This window comes from Eubalaena glacialis, chromosome 3 (genome assembly GCF_028564815.1).
Source record: "Eubalaena glacialis isolate mEubGla1 chromosome 3, mEubGla1.1.hap2.+ XY, whole genome shotgun sequence".
In the NCBI taxonomy this organism is placed as follows: domain Eukaryota; kingdom Metazoa; phylum Chordata; class Mammalia; order Artiodactyla; family Balaenidae; genus Eubalaena; species Eubalaena glacialis.
Window position 1 is genome coordinate 176,814,956 of NC_083718.1, and position 21,261 is coordinate 176,836,216.

The 21,261-nt window shown below is 48.0% G+C and overlaps 1 protein-coding gene across 1 annotated transcript; it reads left to right on the forward strand.

Annotated features, from left to right (window-relative positions):
* Positions 1 to 16,442: 16,442 nt before the first annotated feature.
* Positions 16,443 to 18,115, forward strand: ID3 (inhibitor of DNA binding 3). Its single transcript, XM_061187004.1, has 3 exons — positions 16,443 to 16,875; positions 16,990 to 17,072; positions 17,622 to 18,115. The coding sequence occupies exons 1-2, from the start codon at positions 16,576 to 16,578 to the stop codon at positions 17,047 to 17,049; spliced, it is 360 nt and encodes a 119-aa protein (XP_061042987.1). The 5' UTR covers positions 16,443 to 16,575; the 3' UTR covers positions 17,050 to 17,072; positions 17,622 to 18,115.
* The last annotated feature ends 3,146 nt before the right edge of the window (positions 18,116 to 21,261 follow it).

The window sequence follows — 21,261 nt, forward strand, 5'->3', positions numbered from 1 at the left end:
ACAAGCCTGCAGCTTGAGACTTGAAATAGAACAGAAAGGGAATTCACAGGACTCAACCTTGTCTTCTGGCTGGAGCCCTTGAGACCTGAGGATGCTGGCTGGGCTAACTCTGTTGAGATAAGAAACGGCAGCTTCTTTAAGGTTTATTTTGTTTTTGGAGCCACCAGATCCAGTGGGCGGTTCATGCCTTGAAATAGAAGCATCTCGAAAGGCCTGTGAATCATTTCTTAGCGCCAGCCTGCGAGGTTTCATATCCTGTTCTCGGAGTTACCTTGGGTGTTGTGTGCGTGCATGTGTGTGCATGTGTGTGTATTGTTTTCGGGGGTGTTTGCTTAGGATTTGGTTTTGAAACTTTTACTTTCTTTTAATAGCTTTTTTTTTTAAGCTGGAGGAATTTTTCAAATGGCTTTTGCGAGAAAGTTCAAATCGTGGAATGACTAAGTCTCTGGAAGAATTTGGACTTTGTAAGGGGAATTTGTATCTGGTATGAATCACCCAGTCACTGATCTCTGCAGCTAGAAGATCTTTTGGAAAGCTTTTAGGTCAACCCCCTCATTGCACACATGGGGAAACTGAGGCTGGGGGAGGGAAATGGGTTCAGCTAAGGTCACACACAGTGTCAGTGGAAGTGATGGGACCAGAACGCAGGTCTGACTCCTGAAGCCAGCTTTGGCTTTGCAAGAGGCTCTCAAGCACCCAGTCTACATTTAGGTGGGCACATCTTCAAGATCTGTAAAGGAACAGAAAGATAAAGAGGGTTCTGAGGAGGCAGAATTCACCCAGTATAGGCATAGAAGGATGGGGAAAGGAATCTATGGAAGTATTTTAGATGCATTACCTCATTTAATCCTCCCCAGATCCTATTAGAGCAAGAGTTCCCAATCAGGGTTGACTGTGCCCCTAGGAGACGCTGGGCAAGGTTTAGAGACATTGTCATTAGGAGGGGAGGTTGCTACCAGCATCTCATGGGTAGAGTCCAGGGATACAGCTTAACATCCTACAATGGACAGGACAGCCCTCACAACAAAGAATTATCTGGCCCCAAATGTCAGTAGTGCCAGAGCTGAGAAACTCTGTTATTTGGAGGGCACTCTTCTATAATACAACCCAATTTAACAGACAAGAAAGCTGAGGCTCAGAAGGTACAGCCATTCACTAAGTGTGTGGTCCTGGGAAAATTACTTAACCTCTCTGTGCCTCAGTTTCCTCATCTATAATATAAAATAGAGATAACAGTACTTCTGTCAATGGTTGTTATGAAGATTAAACAAATTAATATTTGTAAAGTACTTAGAAGAGTGCATTAACACCTATTAAGTATTATATGAGTATTTGCTAAAAATAATAAAATAAAAATAAATAAACAGACTTGTCCAAAATACACAGAAAATAAGTGAAAGAATTGTGGTGAAATCCTAAAGACATTTAAGGGTATGGGAACTAGAAGATGGGAGACCTTCTGGGGGTGTAGGGCCCTGAGAGCAGGTGAGTCATGTGGCCATCCACGTGGCAACCTACATCTCCCTGGCCGCGAGGTTTTCCTTCTCAGACACTGCTACCTGAAATGCAACTTCATCGTTTTATGCAGAAATGATATGCACTGTTAAACATGAATAGTTTTGGCAAGTCTGACACGGTAAGCCAAAGCAGTCATCAGTAATTGTTCAGGACAAATTAATTTAGCTCCCTCCCAGCAAGTCAGGCTACTGCCCGCCTCGGGACTCCTAACCATCAGTCATGCCCACAACAGCCAGCACCACCTCGAACAGGCCTCCAGCCCGGACCAACTCTGTGCCCTGTCCCACCTTGCACCCCACTTCAGGGCCGGCTACTGATCCTCCCACCTGCAGCTCTGATGGCCGCTTTACCTTGCTTTTCTGCTTTGACCCTCTAACCCTGTCCTCAATCAGGAATCAGATGGCTCCACTGGCTGCTGACACCTGCTAACTCTCTGAGTGTTCACCATGTACATCCTCCAAGACCTAGCTGCTCTCTCAGCGAGCCGTGGGCTCTGGGAAGGAAACCAGGCAGAGGAGTGTTATGAGAGCAGACAGAGGAAAAGCCAAAGCAAGAACCCCCCCACGTCTCCCCTCTGCCTGAGCCCACCTGACAAGCCTATTCCTTATAACAATCGATGGCATTTCTTTTTTTTTTTTTTTAAGAATCAATTTTATTTATTTATTTTTTGGCTGCATTGGGTCTTCACTGCTGCGTGTGGGCTTTCTCTAGTTGCAGCGAGCGGGGGCTACTCTTCGTTGCGGTGTGCGGGCTTCTCCTTGCAGTGGCTTCTCTTGTTGCGGAGCACGGGCTCTAGGTGCGCAGGCTTCAATAGTTGTGGCTCGCGGGTTCAGGAGTTGTTAGGTGCCATTTCTTGAGCATCTTAAGCTAAGTGTCTTACATACTTACAACAGCCCTTGCCTGCTGTGCCCCACTCCCCCATCCCCAGAGACCTAAGAGAACCCCCCCATATAAACTGTATTAGTTTCCTCTTATTGCTATAACAAATTACTACAATTTAGTGGCTTAAAATGACACAAATTTATTATCTTACAGTTCTGTAGATTAGAAGTTCGACAAAGATCTCACTGGGACAAAATCAAGGTGTCTACAGGGCTGTGTTTCTTTCTGGAGGCTCTAGAGGAGCATCCATTTCTTTGCTTTTTCCAGCTTCTAGAGGCTGCTGACATTCCTTGTTCTGTGACCTCCTCCTCCATTTTCAAAGCAAGCAACATGACACCTCTCTGACCCTACTTCCATTGTTACATCTCTGACTCTCTTCTTCTGTCTCCCTCTTCCACTTTTTAAGGACCCTTGTGATTACATTGCACCCAACAAAAAATCCAGGACAACCTCCCTACTTTAATATCAGCTGATTAACAACCTTAACTCCATCTGCAAACTTGACTCCCACTTGCCATGTAATGTAACATATTCACATAACATATTCATGTTCCAGGGATTAGGAGGTGGATGCCTTCTTTTTTTATTGACGTATAGTTGATTTACAATGTTGTCTTAATTTCTGCTATACAGCAAAGTGATTCAGTTATACATATATACACATTCTTTTTTTTATATTCTTTTCCATTATGGTTTATCATAAGATACTCAACATAGTTTTCTGTGCTATATAGTAGGACCTTGTTGTTTATCCATTCCATATATAATAGCTTACATCTGCTAATCCCAGCCTCCCAATCCACCCCTCCTCCAACCCCCGCCCCCTTGGCAACCCCAAGTCTGTTCTCTATATCTGTGTCTGTTTCTATTTCGTAGATAAGTTCATTTGTGTCATATTATAGATTCCACATATAAGTGATATCATATGGTATTTGTCTTTCTTGTTCTGACTTACTTCACTTAGTATGATAATCTCTAGTCGCACCCACATTGCTGCAAATGTCATTATTTTGTTCTTTTTTTATGGCTGAGTAGTATTCCATTGTATATATATACCACATCTTCTTGATCCATTCATCTGTCGATGGATATTTAGGTTGTTTCCATGTCTTGGCTATTGCGAATAGTGCTGCTATGAACATAGGGGTGCATGTACCTTTTTGGATTAGAGTTTTGTCTGGATATATGCCCAGGAGTGGGACTGCTGGATCATATGGTAACTCAATTTTTAGTTTTCTGAGGAACCTCAATACTGTTCCATAGTGGCTGCACTAACTTACATTCCCACCGACAGTGTAGGAGGGTTCCCTTTTCTAGGATGTGGATACCTTCGAAGCGGCCATTAATCTGCCTACCACATTAACCAACAGGGAGTGGTGGAGACCATGACTATCCAGAGAGTACACATCCCTTCTAAAGGGGGCACTTACTCAGCCCCAGATGATCTCATCATTCATGCATGAATAGAGGTTCAGTGTGGCTGGATCTGCCAATATTTCAAGCTGGAAAATTAGATTTTTCAGGTGAAGTTTTCCAATTTTGAAATCACTGGGCAGGCCAAAAAATTTTTTTGTGGGCTAGATTTGGCCTGAGGCCACCCAGGTGTGATCTCTGAATTCAGCTCCACCCGGTCAACCGTGATGAGATGAAGAGATGTTCTCTGGCATTTACAGGCTCTGCAGGCTCTGGGGGATGAGGAACCAGCTGGGTCTGGAGGTGGGAGGGAACGTGGTCAGGAGCATAGCAGATACTGCAGCGGGTGCCTCGGGGGAAAGTTTAGAGGGAGAAGGGACCAACCATTTCCCTAAGAGACCAACCATCACCTGCAGGAAGCAGTGGTGCATCAAAGGGTACAGGAAATCAGACAGAGGCAGACCTGAAGAAATCAACCAGACTGAGGTAGGCTTTATGCCTTGTGGCTTCAGAACAAATCAAGCAGACCCTTTCTAATTTCAAAAGGTATCAGTTCTTCCCTTCCCCCTGAAAGCACTAGCGATACTGGCTGGCTGTGTGGAGACTGGTGGGCTGGGGCATGGCAGGGGTGGGGTGAGGAGGAGGCTTTTCATGAAAAATTTTTGAATTTTGAACCAGGTGAAAGTGCTACCTATTTAAAACATTGAAGTGAAATCCTTTTATTCATTTAAAAATATTTTAAACTACAATAGTTTACGTTAAAGGTAAAAACATGAATGCAGCTGTCATGGAGACTCTACTGCACTTTCGTGAAGATGGGATGTGTGACCTCACTGCAGGAAGAAATGGAAATGTGAATAAATGTTAATAAATTTGGCCAATTACTTTGGACCCACCGTCTTTTTAAATTTTTAATTAATTTATTTATTTTTGGTTGTGTTGGGTCTTCGTTGTTGAGCGCGGGCTTTCTCTAGTTGCGGCGAGCGGGGGCTACTCTTCACTGCGGTGTGTGGGATTCTCATTGCGGTGGCTTCTCTTGCTGCGGAGCACGGGCTCTAGGCGCGCGGGCTTCAGTAGTTGTGGCTCGCAGGCTCTAGAGAGCAGGCTCAGTAGTTGTGGCACACGGGCTTAGTTGCTCCGCGGCATGTGGGATCTTCCCAGACCAGGGATCGAACCCGTGTCCCCTGCATTGGCAGGTGGATTCCTAACCACTGCGCCACCAGGTAAGTCCCCTGGATCCATCATCTTAACTGCTGCTTTTCCTTATCCTCACACAATGGGACTCAGTAAACCAGACTGGTGTCTTAAGTTCTATTCTATTCCATTCTGAATGGCAAAAAGCTAATACTCTAGAGTCAGTCAGCTTGTCCCTTCCACACTGGTGACCTTGAGTCAATGTGCTTAACCTCTCTGAGCCTCAGTTTCCACATCTGTAAAATGGGGGTAATAATAATACCAATTTCATGGGTTGTTATGAAGATTAATGAGTGAATGCCTGTAAAGCACTTGAAACAGCACAAAATCAGTGTCCAAAACTGACTCTTATTATTAACTATTTTTACTATTCTCTTTTAACCTTGTTTCTTTTGAGTGGGGCAATTATTAAAACCATAACAACTTAAGACATGTAATGTAGGTGATCTAAAATGAAGTGAATTTAACCTCTGGTCCCCCAAATTCTTACAACCACACTCTCAAGGGAATATCATTGTCTCCATTTCATAGATAAGGAAACTGAGGCCTGGAGAACGTAAGCAAGTTGCTCAAGGACATTGAGTTTGGACACAGAGAAGATAGAGGCTTGAACCAGGATATCAAGATTCCAGTTCCCACGACTTTCAAGTCAAGCTTGTCCTATGGTGTGATTATATGGTGTGATCATAAAATAACAGGGCTGAGTGGGGCAGTTGGATTTCAGTTTGTTAGTTTGGTTTGGGGACAGCCCCTCCCCTGTCATAGCCCCAGATCCAGTAGATTCTAAGGTGGGGGTCAGGTCAGGTCTCTGGCTCACATTCTGGCCTCAGCTTTGGAGCCAAATTCCTCTCTCCCCTGGGAGGGATACAGGGTTGGGGAAGGGGTGTCAGAGCATGGGGGTTGCCGTGGATGACCCCAGCCCAGCTGCTGCCTGAGCTTTCTCACGAAGGAGGCTCTCCCAGTGTCCCAAATCCACCCCAGGCCCTCTGCCGCCTCCCCCCTGACCCTCGTCATCTAAGGAGCAGTTGTTGCAGCTTGAAAACATGTCTGGCACCAAACATGGGAGTTAAATGCCCTGGAAAGATGGAGGGCACTGCCCAAGCCAACTTCAGGAAGTGGGAGCGCCCACCGATCAAGAGCACAGCCTTGTCGGTTTCAAACCTGGCTTCTCCAGTTCCTAGCTGAGTAGCCGTGGGATTCACCTTTCTGAGGTTTCCACATATGTGAAATGGGATAGCCATAGTATCTATCGCAAATGTTTTTGGGATGCTTTTCTTTTTTAAAAGCGCTTTATTGAGGTATAATTTATATACCATAATATTTACCTGCTTTAAGTATACAATTAAGTGATTATTAGCATATTTAAAGAATTGCACAATCATCACCACATCAGTCTTAGAATATTTTCATCACCCCTCCAAAAAAACCCCTGTACTCGTTAGCAGCCACTCCCCTTTTTCTTTTCAGCCTTAGGCAACCACTAATCTACATTCTATCTCTATAAATTTACCTTTTCTGGAAATTTCATGTAAATGGAATTATACAATATGTGGTCCTTTGTGCCTTGCTCCTTCCACTTAGTCTAATATTTTTGAGGTCCATCTATGGATTGTATACATCAGTAGTTTGTTCCTTTTTTTTGGGGGGGGGGCCACGCCACATCGCTTGCGGGATCTTAGTTCCCAGACCAGAAACTGAACTCAGACCCAAGACAGTGAAAGCACTGAGTCCTAACCACTGAACTGCCAGGGAATTCCCTAGTTTGTTCCTTTTTATTGCTGAATAATATTCCATCATATGACAATACTACATTTATGCATTCATCAGATAGACATTTGGGTTGTTTCCAGTTTGGGGCTACAATGAACAATGCTGCTATGACTATCCCCCTACAAGGTTTTGAGTAGACATATATTTTCATTTCTCTTGGGTAAATACCTAGAAGAATTGCTAAGTCATATGGTCAATTTATATTTAACTTTTTAAGAAACTGCCAAACAGTGTTTCAAAGTTTTACATTCCCATCAGTAATGTATGAGGATTTGTTGAGAGAATTAAATGAGATAATTAACATGAAATGCTCAGCATTGTGCCTGAATCTTCAATAATGATAGCTAGTATTAATAGAGGTCTTAATAGAATCAGCTGTAGTGCTAGAAACCACAGTACTGCTGCCTCCTTCCCTGAAAAGAAAGTGGATCTCCAAGAGGCAGTCACTCTGCAGTATTAATGCCCACATCCTATATGCTCTTAGCCTGGCATTCAAGGCTCTCCACACCTCCACCTCCGTCTACCTGTCCAATCTTGGCCAGCATTCACTTTACCCTCTAGCTTCTGCCCAGCCAAGCTGATCAGCACCTCTGCTCATACCATTCTCTGCCGTCTCCCCCCTGCCTTCCTCCTGCCTTCTCTTTGAGTATTAAAATCCCACTTGGCTTTCAAGACTCAGCTCAGGTGTACTTTCCTCTCCAAGGTCTATCTTGACTTTCTAACTAAGTAGACCAGTGCTGTCTACGGGCTGTTGAACACCTGAAATGTGGCTAGTCTGAACTAAGGTGTGCTGAATTATAAAATATACACCAGATTTTGAGGACTTAGTATGAAAATAATATAAAATTATAGTTTTTTTGTATTAGTTACATGTTCAAATAGTATTTGGGGTATATGGGTTAGGTAGAATACATTATTGAAATTAATTTCACTTGTTCTTACTTTTCAAAAATGTGGCTGCTAGAAAACCTTAAATTACACATGTGGCTCATGTCTGTGGCTAAATTGTAGTTCTACCAGACAGCATTGGTAAAGAGCATCAACATCCTAACAGCTGCTGTTTATTGAGCACCTAATTTCTTACACTGTTGTATCTGTTATCTGACATAATGCTCAGCGCAATCCTGTGGGGTTGATATTATGAATATCTCCTTTTTACAGATAAGGATACAGAGAGAGGGTGTGACCTCCCCCAAAGTCACACAGCTGGACACTAGCAGACTCAGGATTCAAATCCAAGTTGTCTGCCTCCAAAGCCCATAGTCTTCCATGGGATTTTGCTGCACAGACTACTAAAGCACCAAGGGCTTTGGGGGTCTCCTGGGGTGCCTTTGGCTGGAATTAGAACAGCTCTGCATGGTAATGAATCATGCTAATCAGAAACTCTGACTGAATGCTTGCCTTTCATAAATACAAAATGAGAAAGCAGATTAATTAATATAAACAATGCATTTGGAATAAATATGATCTTGGGATCTGTGGGTGTAGTAAAAGGTGGAAGACCACTGATCTAAATATCTCATTTGGCAGGTGGGGAACCTGATGCCCAAAAAGGAGAAGATCTGTCCAGGGCTGTCAGCGAGTGGGAGAGCCAAATGCAAAAGCCCTGTTTCTAGGCTCCCAGGCTGTGTCTTGCATGTACCTCACTGTCTTTACATGGAAGGCCCCTGCCCCCAGCCACCTGGAAGCCTTTTGTCTTGAAGCAACCCCCTTCCTCTCCCAAGTCTGTCCCAAAGACTAGAGAGGAGGGGGCCAGGAGACCCAACCCATTTCCCATCAGGGTCCCAAGGCCACCATCCGGTCCTGGGCCAGGAATTCCTTTCACAGACTGAATTAAACTGAGCCGAAAATAATGCTGAACCCTTGGAAGCCTCCAAGAGCTCCTATTCCTACTCCACCCGGGTCCAAGCAGGCCAGGCCTCCCCGAATCTCCTCTCTGCCATCTTCTGGGCTCCCCCAGACTTCCCCTGCCAGCTCCCATCTCCACTCACACGTGTGTAGGGAGAGGGATGTATAAACAGACTGCCCACATCCCTGTTCCCTCTTCCCAGCCTCTCCAAACAGGCAGGAGAAAGGGCGACCAGAGACGTACGAAACCCAGCACCATCCCTATGAGCCAACCCAGGAGGGCCCTAGCCAGAGGCACGGAGAAGGAGCCGCCAAGAAACAGAGAGACAGGGACACAAAGGGGCAGAGAGTGTGTCCAAGACAAAGAGAAGAGAAAGGATGGATGTTTAGATCAAGAGAAAGGCACGGAGCGAGAGACGAAGAGACGAGAAATAAGAAAAAGTGGAAAAGGAGGTGGAGATGAAAAAGGGATGCCTGAAAAGGAAAATCAGAAGAAGGGAAAGTAGAGAGAAGATAGAGAAATTAGAATTTGAGGGAGAGATCGAAGGAGCAGGGGCGCGATGGGGGAGAGTAGGAGGGGGGACAAGGAGAGCGCGAGGGGAGACGCGCAGCGATCTGAGGTGCCCTGGCCGCGGGGGTCCCGGGGGGCGGGCCCTCCTCCCGGCGCCTCTCCCCGCCGCGGCGGTCCGAGCAGTCACATTCCTCCGGGTTTCCCACACACTTGCCATCAAAGAGCCCCAAAGCCCAGGCTTTTCCCGCGCCCCTCCCCCGCCAGGGCCGGAGAAACTATTTTTCACCCCCTCCTGGTCTTTAATCTGTTGTGGGGAAAGAAAGCGGCTTTTGTTGGGCAAGGGGCTGCGCGGAGGGCGGGGCGGGGGCGCCGGCGATTGTGTGTCCCGCAGCTGCGCGCCTGGGGCCGCCGGGGTGGGGCCGCCGGGGCGCGGGGCGGGCGCGCGGGCGCGGAGGGCCCGGAGGTCGAGCCGGGCAGGGGTGGGGCGCAGGGGCGCAGGGGCGCGGGCGCGGACGGCCTGGGCAGGTCGACGGGCCGGAGTGGGGGCAGCTGGGGCGCGGGGTGCGGGCGGGAGGGTCGCAGGGGCTGAGGGGGTGGAGAAAAGGCCACCCGGGCGCGCAAGCCCATTGTCCTCTTGGCCTTGTTCTGCACCAGGGCCGGAGATTGGGGGAAGATGGACACTCGTTGAAAGGGCAGATGGGGAGAAGGCTGCACACCCGGAGGAGGTCGTATACTCAGGCAGGGGGCCACGAGAACTCTGGGAGACACACCACACATTTAAGCAACAATCAGGGAGACACACACACACACACACACACACACACACACACACACACTCTCTCTCCCTCTCACTCTCACCAGGGACACAGACACACAACCCTCAGGAAGGGTCCCACAGCCAGAGAGAGGCCAACAACACACACTCAGGGAGGAACACACATTCAGAGAACAACCCACTTACTCAGACACACACACACACACACACACACACAGCCTAACGCCATAAAGCTCTGTTGAACAAAATGGTTTTCCGATATGAATTTCCTTCTCCTTCCAACCCCAATTTCTCCTTAAGACAGGCCCCCATTCTCCAGCATTTGCTTCCTTTCTCCCTCCAGTTGGTAGCCTGGCTCATGCTTCAAAGCACAAGCTCTGGACGCAGGCAGCCCTGCTCTGCCTCCCAACAGCTGTGTGACCTTGGGCAAGTCATCGCACCACTCTGAGCTTCAATCGATACGAGGGTTGAGAGAGATAATATAAAGATGCCTGACTCGTTGTTGGCACTTGGCAAAAGTTATCCCTTATGAGCCTGCTGATGCGTAGGCTGCTGTAATGATGACACTCAGGGGTGGCTTTGGCCGGCAGGAGGCTCTCTCTGAGCTGCAGCCTCTGCCTTTGCTTTCTGGCACCCCTGCATTTCCACCTCAGTGCCCCATTGGGCGTGGGGGAGACTTTTCCTCTCTGACAGGGTCAGCTCTGTCCCCAGGCGGGATCCCTCCCATACCTACCCTCGCAGCTTTTGAACTGCTGCTGGGATCTAGGCCAACACAAGACAATATCTGAGCAAGGTGAATGTTGCTTTTCAAGGCCTTTTTTTTTGCCTTCATCTTTTCTTGCCTTGGATTCCATCATCTTTCTAAAGCCTTTCCTGAACCCCATTAGTGGGAGCCCAAATCCAACTGTCAGCCTCTGTCTGCGACAAAGAACATCCCCTAAGTGGTCTCCCAAAAGTGATTACTGGGGTGGAACTTAATTCAGTACATCTTTACTAATTGCCCACTCTGTGCCAGGCACTGTGAGGGATACTGAGACCAGGAAGACAGATATGACATGATTACAAAGCAGGTGAGCTATAAGCCCCATATGGTGGTTGGAAGTGTTCAATGAAACCATGAATGAAAGTGCTTTGGAAATAGCAAAACCTCTGCAACATATTCTTTGCCTTTTGCTATTTGTTAAATCAGAGTTAAACTCCTACGTAACTTACTGATGCTCTCCAAAGTCTAGAAGTTCCAAACTTTTCTTAACAGGGAAATGAGGTTGTCCCTGTCTGTCCTCATTAGCCTAGAAATGCTAGGGTGAGGAAACTAGTCCTTGTGTGTCTGGATGCTGTGTGCAGTTTGAATGTTTGTCTCCATCCTTGTATGCATCAATGTTTGAGCCACAGGCGTGAGTTCAAATTTTGATTATTGGAGTTTTGTGCCTGCTAGCTCTGTGGACAAATCTCTTTGACCTCAGTACCTTTGTCACGATATCTACCCCAAAAGACTCTAGGGAAGATTATATAAGACAGAATTTATAAAGCAGCAGCACAAGATAGGTTCTCAGAAAACAAACTCTCTTCCTACTTTCCTGTGGTTGTCCACCCACACACACCCCAGCTGCCAAGCCAGCCCCTGGACATCCCATGGTCACTGCCTACCTGCTGACATAAGGGGTTAGTTAACTTCAGGGTGGTATGGCTGGACCAAGCTAGGCTGGCTTTGGGTTGAAAGACGGAGAGAGGGAGGAAACTCAACTCCCAAGTTGACTCCTAAAAACAGGAGTAGTCAGCCTGCACTTTGTTTAAGAATAAACATCCCTGAAAGCATGGACAGGAAGGTTTTTTAGGGGGGAAAAAAAGCTTCACATTTCCAAGAAATTTCCAATGCTCTCTGAGTCTCTCTACTTAGAAGACATTTCCTAATACCTTAGTGTCTGTCTTCCAACCTAATGCATGCCCCCCCTTGCTTTTCTCTATCCGGTGGAATAAAACCCTCTCAGGTCCAAACTACCTTCCTAGGAGGTCCCTTGAAAGGGCAGAAGGAAAAGCATAAACACAGAAGGATAAAAGTTTTGAGACAGGCAGACCTGGGTGCAAATCTTAGATCTGCAACTTATTAGCATGTGACCATGGGCAAGCACATTAACCTCTCTGAGCCTCAGTCTCCTGGTGCGTAAAATGGGTCAATGAGATAATGTATGAGAAGGCAAGTGGGACTTGGCAAATAGTTAAGATTCAATGAAGGATGATGATGATGATGATGGTGGTGGCGGCGGCAGTGGTGGCACCAAGTCCTTTGAACTGTAGAGTAGCCCATCTTGGAGGCCCCTGAAATCTGAAATCCCCATTCCTATAAGGACTCATGCCTTAGATCCAGATGCTCCATAGTCCCCTTCGCAGTATTTCACATGTTCCTGAGACCAGACTCAGCAGGAACCATTAAGCTCGCTTGGTACCACCTATCTCACCAGGGGCTACATCACATCATAGCACATGAAAATAACTAATTGGTTCCTACGGCACTTTCCATCCCTTGTCCTCTTGATCCTCCCAGCTGTAAAAAAGGTCGGTGGATATTATTTTTCACCCCCTTTTACAAGGAGACAACTGAGGCAGAGGGAAGAGTAAGTAGTCCATCCAAGGGTTTGAGCCTTGATTCTGAATTCCCCATGCTCTTCTTGTATCACATGAGTCTCAAGCAGTAGTTTGAGGTCTAGCCTTGCTTGGGGGAGGAGAAGGGGTATGTTCTAAGTGTATGGCTGGGAAGTCCTCCGCACACCTTTACATGTACTTTGTGAGCAAACAGGTACATATTAAAAAATGCAGCATCTGGGGATGTCCTGAGACTACAGCAGACCACCCTAATGCTAAGGAGAGTCAGAGGGCAGAATGGACAGGAAGCCAAATGAGGGGGAGGTCTGGGTCCTGGCTACAGGTCAGCAACTGACATCCAGAGTAACCTTGGGCAAGATTTGGAAGTTCCCTTGATCCCCACTTTCAACATTAATGGCAAAAAATAGAAAGGTAGACAAATAGATAGAAGCTCAGTTTAGGCAAAAAGACATCTGCAATTCTCATCATCATTACTTTGGCTTTGAAATCGACAGCTCAGAGACCCCCGACCACTTTTCAAAATTTTAAAGACAAAGCAGTATAACTTAATAGTTCTGCCAACTCTTAAAAAAATCAGAGAGCACAACACTGACTTTTTTTTCCTTTTCTTCTTTTTTTTTTTTTTTTTTTTAAATTTTGGCAAAGAAAGATTCAGTTCCTGGAAATGCTTACAAAATGATTCCTGACACTGGGAGGAGATAGTTAAAAAAGGAAGAAAACGAAAACTTATAAACATATATAGATAAAGGCAGAAAGTGGCAAGAAAGAGAATAAACAAAAGAAGGAAAAGAAAGAACTAAAACAGATAGAGAGAAGGAAAAAAGACTTTAAAGGGCCCCAATTCAAGGAACGTTATCAAGTTCTCAGCATCTGCAATTCACAAGCCGCTTGCGGGTCGGGGCGGCGCAGACCCCTCCCCTTTCTCGGGTGTCGGACGCTCATTGGTGGGGACGGCAGTCGCCGGCCGGTGACTGCCCGAGGAAAGGTTGCCTGGGACACGCATCCCTGTGTGAACGCATGACGTCCCACCCTGGCGCCAGGCTGTCTGGGGCTGAGTCTTAGATCAACACAGCTGTGGGACCGGGACCCACAGCTGGGCAAAGGAGCGGATTCCTCAACAAAAAATAGGATTGTGAGAAAAGTTCTGAAACAAAAACAGCGCAGACAAAAGCCTTAATGACATCCTTTCATAAAAATAAAAAATGCAAGAGGGGGGAAAAAGCTGGTAAAAGGAGCAGAAGTGGGAACAGAAAGTTCAGAGGCACTTGGAATAAGAGACTGAGGCCCCACCACCGCTAAACAAGTTGCAGAAGGCCTGAGCTAGCCCTCCAGTCCGCTGTTGAGAAAAAGAAGTCTTCTGGGCTCAAACTTTATTCAGTGTTCTCAACCGTAACCCATTTCTTTCAGAATTAGAATCTTACATTGGAGAGTACTCTTAGAGGTCATTTGTTCCCCCCTCCCTCAATTTTACAGAAAATGAAGCCCAGGAAGGAAAGAAATTCTTCCAAGGCCAGATTGCAAGTTACTGACATGACCAGGACAGAATTCTGCTTGCTGATCCCAGCATCCCTCTCCTGCCTATGTCACCCAGCTCATGGGCATTTCAGCCTGAAAGCATTTGGGGAGATAATGTGAAGGTGCTTTGCAAATGGCTGCACAAGCCTGAGGCAGCAGTGGGTAGTAATGGGGGAGGGAAAAGGAGAGAGAGTAATCTGTGTGGTCCTGTGAACTGGGCACAGACCACTCAACCGGCCACTTGCTGGGTCCTCGGGCACCAAGGAGACTAATGGATGTGAGGGAGAGAGTATGTCAAGCGCCTTGCAGAGAAGAGGCGTTTAGTAATTATTTGTTGAAGGAATGAGGTAGGTCTAGTTAGCTCCATTTTATAAATTGGAAAATTGAGGCACAGAGGTGACTTACCCAAAGTTCACATTATTAGTAAAAAAGAATGGGAATTTGAACATAAATCTGCCTAGCTCTGAAGGCCATGATATTTTCCAGAACCTGGGCTTGACTATTTTTCACAAACCACGGAAGTCTGCGTGACAGAAAAGTGTTTTCTATTTGGTCATTCAGGAGTCCGCATAGCCACCATATTCCCTTCCCAAGACCAAATAGCTGGCATGCTCTTCACTTGACATCTGTAGCCTACATAGGCTGATCTGTCCATTCATGGGATATTTTCTTATACCAAAGAGGCTGTCCTGGAAAACATTTATATTTCAGGAAGAAGTCTTTCGACTCTTTCTTGGGACACAGAGTCCTGTGGTATGACAGCAAAGAACAAGGATTCAGGGCTGGCTCTACCATTACTTGTGGTGTGACCTTGGAAATATTTTATAACTCCTTTCTGTACCCTTTACCATGCCACACCTGCCTGTCCAAATTTCATAAAGCATTAGACTTCTAGAGCTGGAAAGGATTTTAAATAATCACTTAGCACCATTTCCCCATTTTGTTCACAAGGCAACTAAGGCCAGGGTACCTGGTCTTGTTCAAGATCACATGACAAATTATTGGGAAGGCTGGTATGTTCAATCTAGGACTCCTAATTCCCAGTCCAGTGTCCTTTTTACTATGACTATTTTGAGACTCTCCTATCTCTGAGCTCCCATTGTCCTGTTAATCAGTGCCACATACTATAGAACTCTTAATTGTTTCCTGTGTTAATCTTGTCTCCCCAAATTGTGAGATTCTTGAGAGCAGGAGCCACTGTTTTATGTGAAGCGACTCCATAAATATTTACCAACTGACTGATTAAGGAAGCAACCATTGGAGGATCCCACCTGGCCAGTTCCATGATGGAAACCAGCATTCTGAGGCTGCAGATTCCCAAAAGTCCTCGGAAATGACAAGATGACAAGCAAAGAATACTGAATGCAATGTCCCGTTGCGATACGGGGCTTACTTGCCTGTCCCGTGGTCCCTTTCCTGGGCTCTCAGATAGAGCTGGAGCCATTTCAGCAAGGCTAAGAATAATCCAGTCCAGGTGGCCTGCCCTTCCATAGCAGAGAGGGATAGACAATAGAGTGATGAAATTACCAAACTATTGTTTTCCGCATAGAGGTGTGTGGAGAATGGGGGAAGGGAGAAGTGAGAGTTAAAAGAGATTTGCTGACCTAACGGGAGCTCCTAAAAAGGTTATTTAGAAATCATCCCTTCTGCACCCCAATTCAAAACCCTGTCCAAAATTCTAATCAAACTCGCTTCCAAAATATAACTGGGCATATATTTGGCTCCTTACGGAGTGCATGGGGCCCGAGAATGGGAGCTCTCTTCCTTCCCCATGCAAAAAGCACGATTCAGGCTGCTTTCTTCTTTTTTTTTTCTTTCCCCTTGTTGCTCAATTAAATAGTGTTCTTTGCTCAAACCCCCTTCCCCTCCTCCTTCTGCAATCTCAGCGCCTAGCCCAAATCTGTTTTCTTCATTGTAACCTCAGCTTCACCGCAATTAATTTTTTTCCCCTCTGGTCACAAGATAATTCCTGACGCCAGTGAGTCTGGAGGTCAGACGAACAGCAAATTGGGGAACAAGGCGGCACTAATTCCTTAAAAGTTTCCCTTGAAAAATCTTTTGCTTACCAAAAAAAAAAAAAAAAAAGCTTCTTCGCTGTTCGGGGATTTACGACCTCGGAGGACTGTGAGTTCGAACCAGTGTTGGGCTGTGGGTGGACTGGCAGGGGGCAGGGGAGCTCTCTAAGATCTGGGGCGCTGCCAGGAAAAGGCAAATTCTTAAAGTTAATGGTTTTAAGTGATTTTTTAAATCCTTTCTGGCAAAGAGGCCCGCCTCTCCTCTGTATCAGCGCTTCCTCATTCTTTGAATCCGCGGCTCCGCGGTATTCGGCGTCAGACCCGCCAGAGGAAGCCTGTTTGCAATTTACCCGGGCTGTGAACGCCCAGGGTCGACGGAGGCGGGGCCAAGTCGGGCTGTTTTGCATAAGGGGGCGTGTCTTCCGGGCGGGCTCTATAACTGCGGACCTCCGTGAGAGTGCGCGCGTTGCTAGCTGCTCAAGGGATTCTTTAGCTTTTTGCTTCTTTCGGCACTTCCAACCTCATTCCTCAATATGAAGGCGCTGAGCCCAGTGCGCGGCTGCTACGAGGCGGTGTGCTGCCTGTCGGAACGCAGCCTGGCCATCGCGCGGGGCCGCGGCAAGAGCCCGGCAGCTGAGGAGCCGCTGAGCCTGCTTGACGACATGAACCACTGCTACTCGCGTCTGCGGGAACTGGTACCCGGAGTCCCGCGAGGCACTCAGCTTAGCCAGGTGGAAATCCTGCAGCGCGTCATCGACTACATCCTCGACCTGCAGGTGGTCCTGGCCGAGCCCGCTCCTGGACCCCCAGACGGCCCGCATCTTCCCATCCAGGTGCGCGTGGGCGTACTTGGAGCAGGGGCGGGGCTGAGCTCCAGAGCTGGGATGCTGCGGGACCCCTAGAACTTCCTAGCGCCGTGCATAACTCTCCCGTTTTCCTTCTCTCAGACAGCCGAGCTTGCTCCGGAACTTGTGATCTCCAACGACCAAAGGAGCTTCTGCCACTGACCTGGACGTCCTGGCGCCTCCAGGTGAGTATCCACGCCTTCTCCCGGGGGCGGGGAAGAGGGGCAGCTGGTGCTTAAACGGCAAATCCTGGAGTTGGTAGGCCTTTTAAGGGATTACCGCGCCCCCCTCGGTTTAGGGAAACCGAGTCCAGAGAGGTGAAAGTGACTTGCCCGTGGTCACATCAAATGAATGACGGAACCAATTCCCATCCAGTGTTCGTTTCAGTCTTAAACACAAGGTGTCCCTGCCTGCCCTAGTGGCCAAAGACGCGAGAAAGTAGGCGCGGGTCCGACTAAATAAGCCAGTCTGTTTGTAGCTTGGAGTCCTTAAAGGATCCGTGTTTTCCTCAGCCCCCTCCCAGCTAGTGTTAATTCCAAGAGGGAGGGATGGTGCAAGCTCCGCCTGTGGTCCTTTGGCGCCAACTGGGTGGGGGCAGCGTGGGGCGCGGAGTTATCAGCTGGAGGTAGAGACCAAGTTTCCTCCTTGGCGCCGGCCAGTCTGCGGCCGGCCCCCGCCTCGGCGCGCTCGGCGGAAACTGACGGCTCCCTGGTCTTCTTTCCTCCCCCGCCCAGAACGCAGGTGCTGGCGCCCGTTCCGCCTGGGACCCGGGACCCTCTACGGCCGGAAGCCCGAGGGCATGGATGGGCCCCAACCTCGCCCTGCCCACTTGACTTCCCCAAACCCCTGCCTCGAGGCTGGACCTGCGCCCGGGAGCGAAGGACTGTGAACTTGGGTGGCCTAAAGAGCCAGAGCTAGCTCTGGGCACCAGCTGGGCAACCTCCCCCAGCCCTCACCCCACCCCCAAGTTTAAAGACTGTCTTTCAGTGTGTGGAGGTGTATGGGGGGCGGGGCTGGCTGCTCTCCAAACTCTGGCAAGGCAGCAGCGGTAGAGCTGGTCTTCTGGTCTCCTTGGAGAAAGGCTCTGTTGCCCTGATTATGAACTCTATAATAGAGTATTTAGCTTTTGTACCTTTTTTGCAGGAAGGTGACTTTCTGTAACCATGCGATGTATATTAAACTTTTTATAAAAGTTAACATTTTGCATAATAAACGGTTTTTAAACACTTGTGTATGTAATTTGATTCCTTAAGTGCTAACACACTTTCTCACAGGACTGAATTTAGGGGGACTAAATTAATGTCTTGGAGCTTGGGAAAAGCAAACTTGCTTATTCCCTTAAAAGGGAGATGGGAGAATACCCAGATAAGGCTGGGGCGGGGGGAAGCCCCGAAGCCCCACATCCATTGGGTGCAAAGAAGAGCCTTGTCCTGTCTCGTTTAACAAGTGAGGGAAGACTGGAGAAGGGAAGTGACTGGCACAAGCTCACCCAGCAAGTTGGGGGCTCAGGATAGAAATCGGGTCTCCTGAGTCTCAGTTCTTAGGTACTTTGAGAGCTGTTTTGGTAACTAGCAGATGGCTGTCCTCTTCAATGCCATTAATTATTCATGATGTCTTTCTAGCAGGGGATGTGGAAGAGAAGCCTCACCTGGTGCCCAGGCAGGGTTGGTGGTTGATAGACCCATTTCAGAATTGAATAAATGGATCATTGGGCTTGGTTTCATTTCCCTCTTCACATTCTCTGTTTTAATTTTCTCTTGGGCTTTCAAAGTTGGAGAAAATAGGAGAGGGGTCTCTTCCCTCAAATCCTCAGCCACTCTGATCAGAAGGATCTTGGTGCTGGCTGGGAAATATGGGAACAAATCCCTCTACCACCAGGTAGTTGAAGACTCTGAGCCTAGACTGGGAATTTGAGGAAGAGGCCCTACAGCCCTCATTTCTGGTATATCCTCATAACATCTCCATTGGGAGCCTATTGTGTAAGCATCTTTAGCTTTATTTCAGAAATGGAAAAATTGAGGCTCATGGATAATGGGTTGGAGCCAGGTTCACACAACCCCTTGAGAGGCAGAGATGGGATTTTAACCTTAACTACAGTGACTATGATTGTAGTGGACAGGAGCAGGGTCTGAGACTGGCTATTCCATGGAGCCAGGCCTGAGAGTCAGGCAGAGGGCAAGACTCCCAAACCATGCCATCCTCCTTTGCCCCCACCAGGCACTTCCCCAGGTGGGTTCCACCAGGCACCTGGCCTCACTAGATTCCTGTTTATGATATGATCTCATATATGTGTTGGCCACTGGCATGAGTTACTTCAATATTTCATAACAAACAGGTCACGTCATCACCCACCTTCATGCCTTAACCCTGGTGAGCTTTCAGGGGCGAACAGGGGCACGTGGAGGGGAGGCAACCTTTTGTCTGCAAACCACCCTCCTAGCTGACCAGTGTTCTTAACCTGTTTCCTGGTCTTCTCAGATGATCTGATGTAAGGTATGAATGCTCTCTTCAGAAGATATATACACACACACACACTTTGCAGAGCAAAAGCATACCTCCAATGCCCTGGGAAGCCCTCAGACCCCATGTGAGGAACTCTTCCTTCAAACCAAGTAAGTACAAGACCTAGGCTGGGTCTACCTTGGATCATTTGTTCGGTGTCCTCTGCTGGCTCTGGAGTCAGCCACACAAGGGTGCAAATCCTTGTCTGCCACATACTAGCAGTTTGACTGCAAGCTAGCAACTGCGTCTATTCAGCGTCAGTTTCCACATCTGTATGAGACTGCTGATATTGAGAAGAGTTCTGAGGCACCCGGCCCCACATTACACCATTAATTGCAGTAAAGCCAGGCACTGAACTCAACGTCCTGTGCCCTTTCTGCCACAGTATGCTGCTTCCTGCTCGGAAGTTGCGGGACTGTGGAAGGCTAGGAAGAGCTGAATCGCTCATCTGCCATGTGCGCTTGAGCAAGACACCTCACCTCTCCAAGCCTCTCTCCTCCCTTGCTCAGCAGCTGGTGGTTCTTGTACTGCTGCCTCCCTGGACAGAGATAATGGTGGGAAAGTTCTTTGAAATGCATCACACACCTACAAGGTATTATTAAGCTAATTCCAAGGAAATTGCCTGTAAAGTCCTCCAAGACTGAGCTGGTCAGGTGGCTGGGACAAAAGCTGAAACCAGCACACCAATTCATTAGTCATTAGGGAGTGAAAGCAATTTGGCCCTAGGTGAGAAAACTCAGAGAGGATAGTTGTCTTCTGTCGTAAACACCTATCAAATGCCTACCAGGTGCCAGGCTCTATTTTATCTTAATTTTTTCTAATCCTCACCACAACCCAGCAAAGTGGGTATCATTATTCCCATTTTACAGAGGAAACAGATTCAGAGAGGCTGATTAACTTGATCCAGGTCACAAAGCAAGGAAGTGCCACAGCAAGGCACCATCCAGCACCATCTAGCTTCTAAGTCCATGTTCCGACCTCTACTCCAGGCCAATTTTTTCCCCTCACCATTCCCTTTACCTGGCACATGTTTGGTCCCCAGTAAGTGCTTGCTGAATGAAACACCTAAGCCCACCCCAGGTCTCCCTCTTATTTGTGAAATGGGATGATGGTACTCCCTTTGCAGGTCTGTGGTTCGGATTAAAAATAACATGCGTAAAGCATCTACCAGGCTCCCTGAAAATACAAGATTCACTATTAACTGAGTCTTACAGTTCACTATTGCATCAGCTCTGAAAAACGGACTTTTGTAAGGGATTCTTACTGTGTAAATAAAACAACAGGTTCAGAACAGGCGAAGTAACTTGCCCGTGGCCACACGGCTCCTAAGTAACAAAGCAGGGATTCAAATTCATGCCTGTGACACCGGAGATGGTGCCCTTTCCGAGAAGGCCAGTTACAGCTCTCCTTAGCTGTGGATGTGCCGGACAACCGTCAATTATCTGTCTTCCCGGTCTCATCACCTCTCACGGCTACCACTCTTCTCCATTCCCCAGGCTACATCCTAAATCCTCCTTTCGCTCTCTCTTCCTCGCAGAACTGCACCTCCGGGTCGGCTCTGCCCGCTCCCTGCTCTACTGGTAGAGGCGTTCCCCGCAGCCTCTTCTCTGCGCCGGGGCAGGGGCGGAGCCTCGGCCCACGTGGCCTAGAGCCCGGCTGGGCGGAGCCTAGATGGCCCCGCCCCAGGCCCAGCGACCCGCGCTCCCCCCGCGGGCCCTGGGGGCCGCTCGCAGGTGTTCGCTGGCGCCCGGATGTCTGAGCTCTGGCTCCGCTCTGGCTCCGGCTCCCTCCGCAGCCTGCGGGCGGGGCTCCCAGCCCATCCGGAGCCTCGCGGCGCCCCAGCCACTCTGCCAGCAGCGCGGCCTCCCGGTT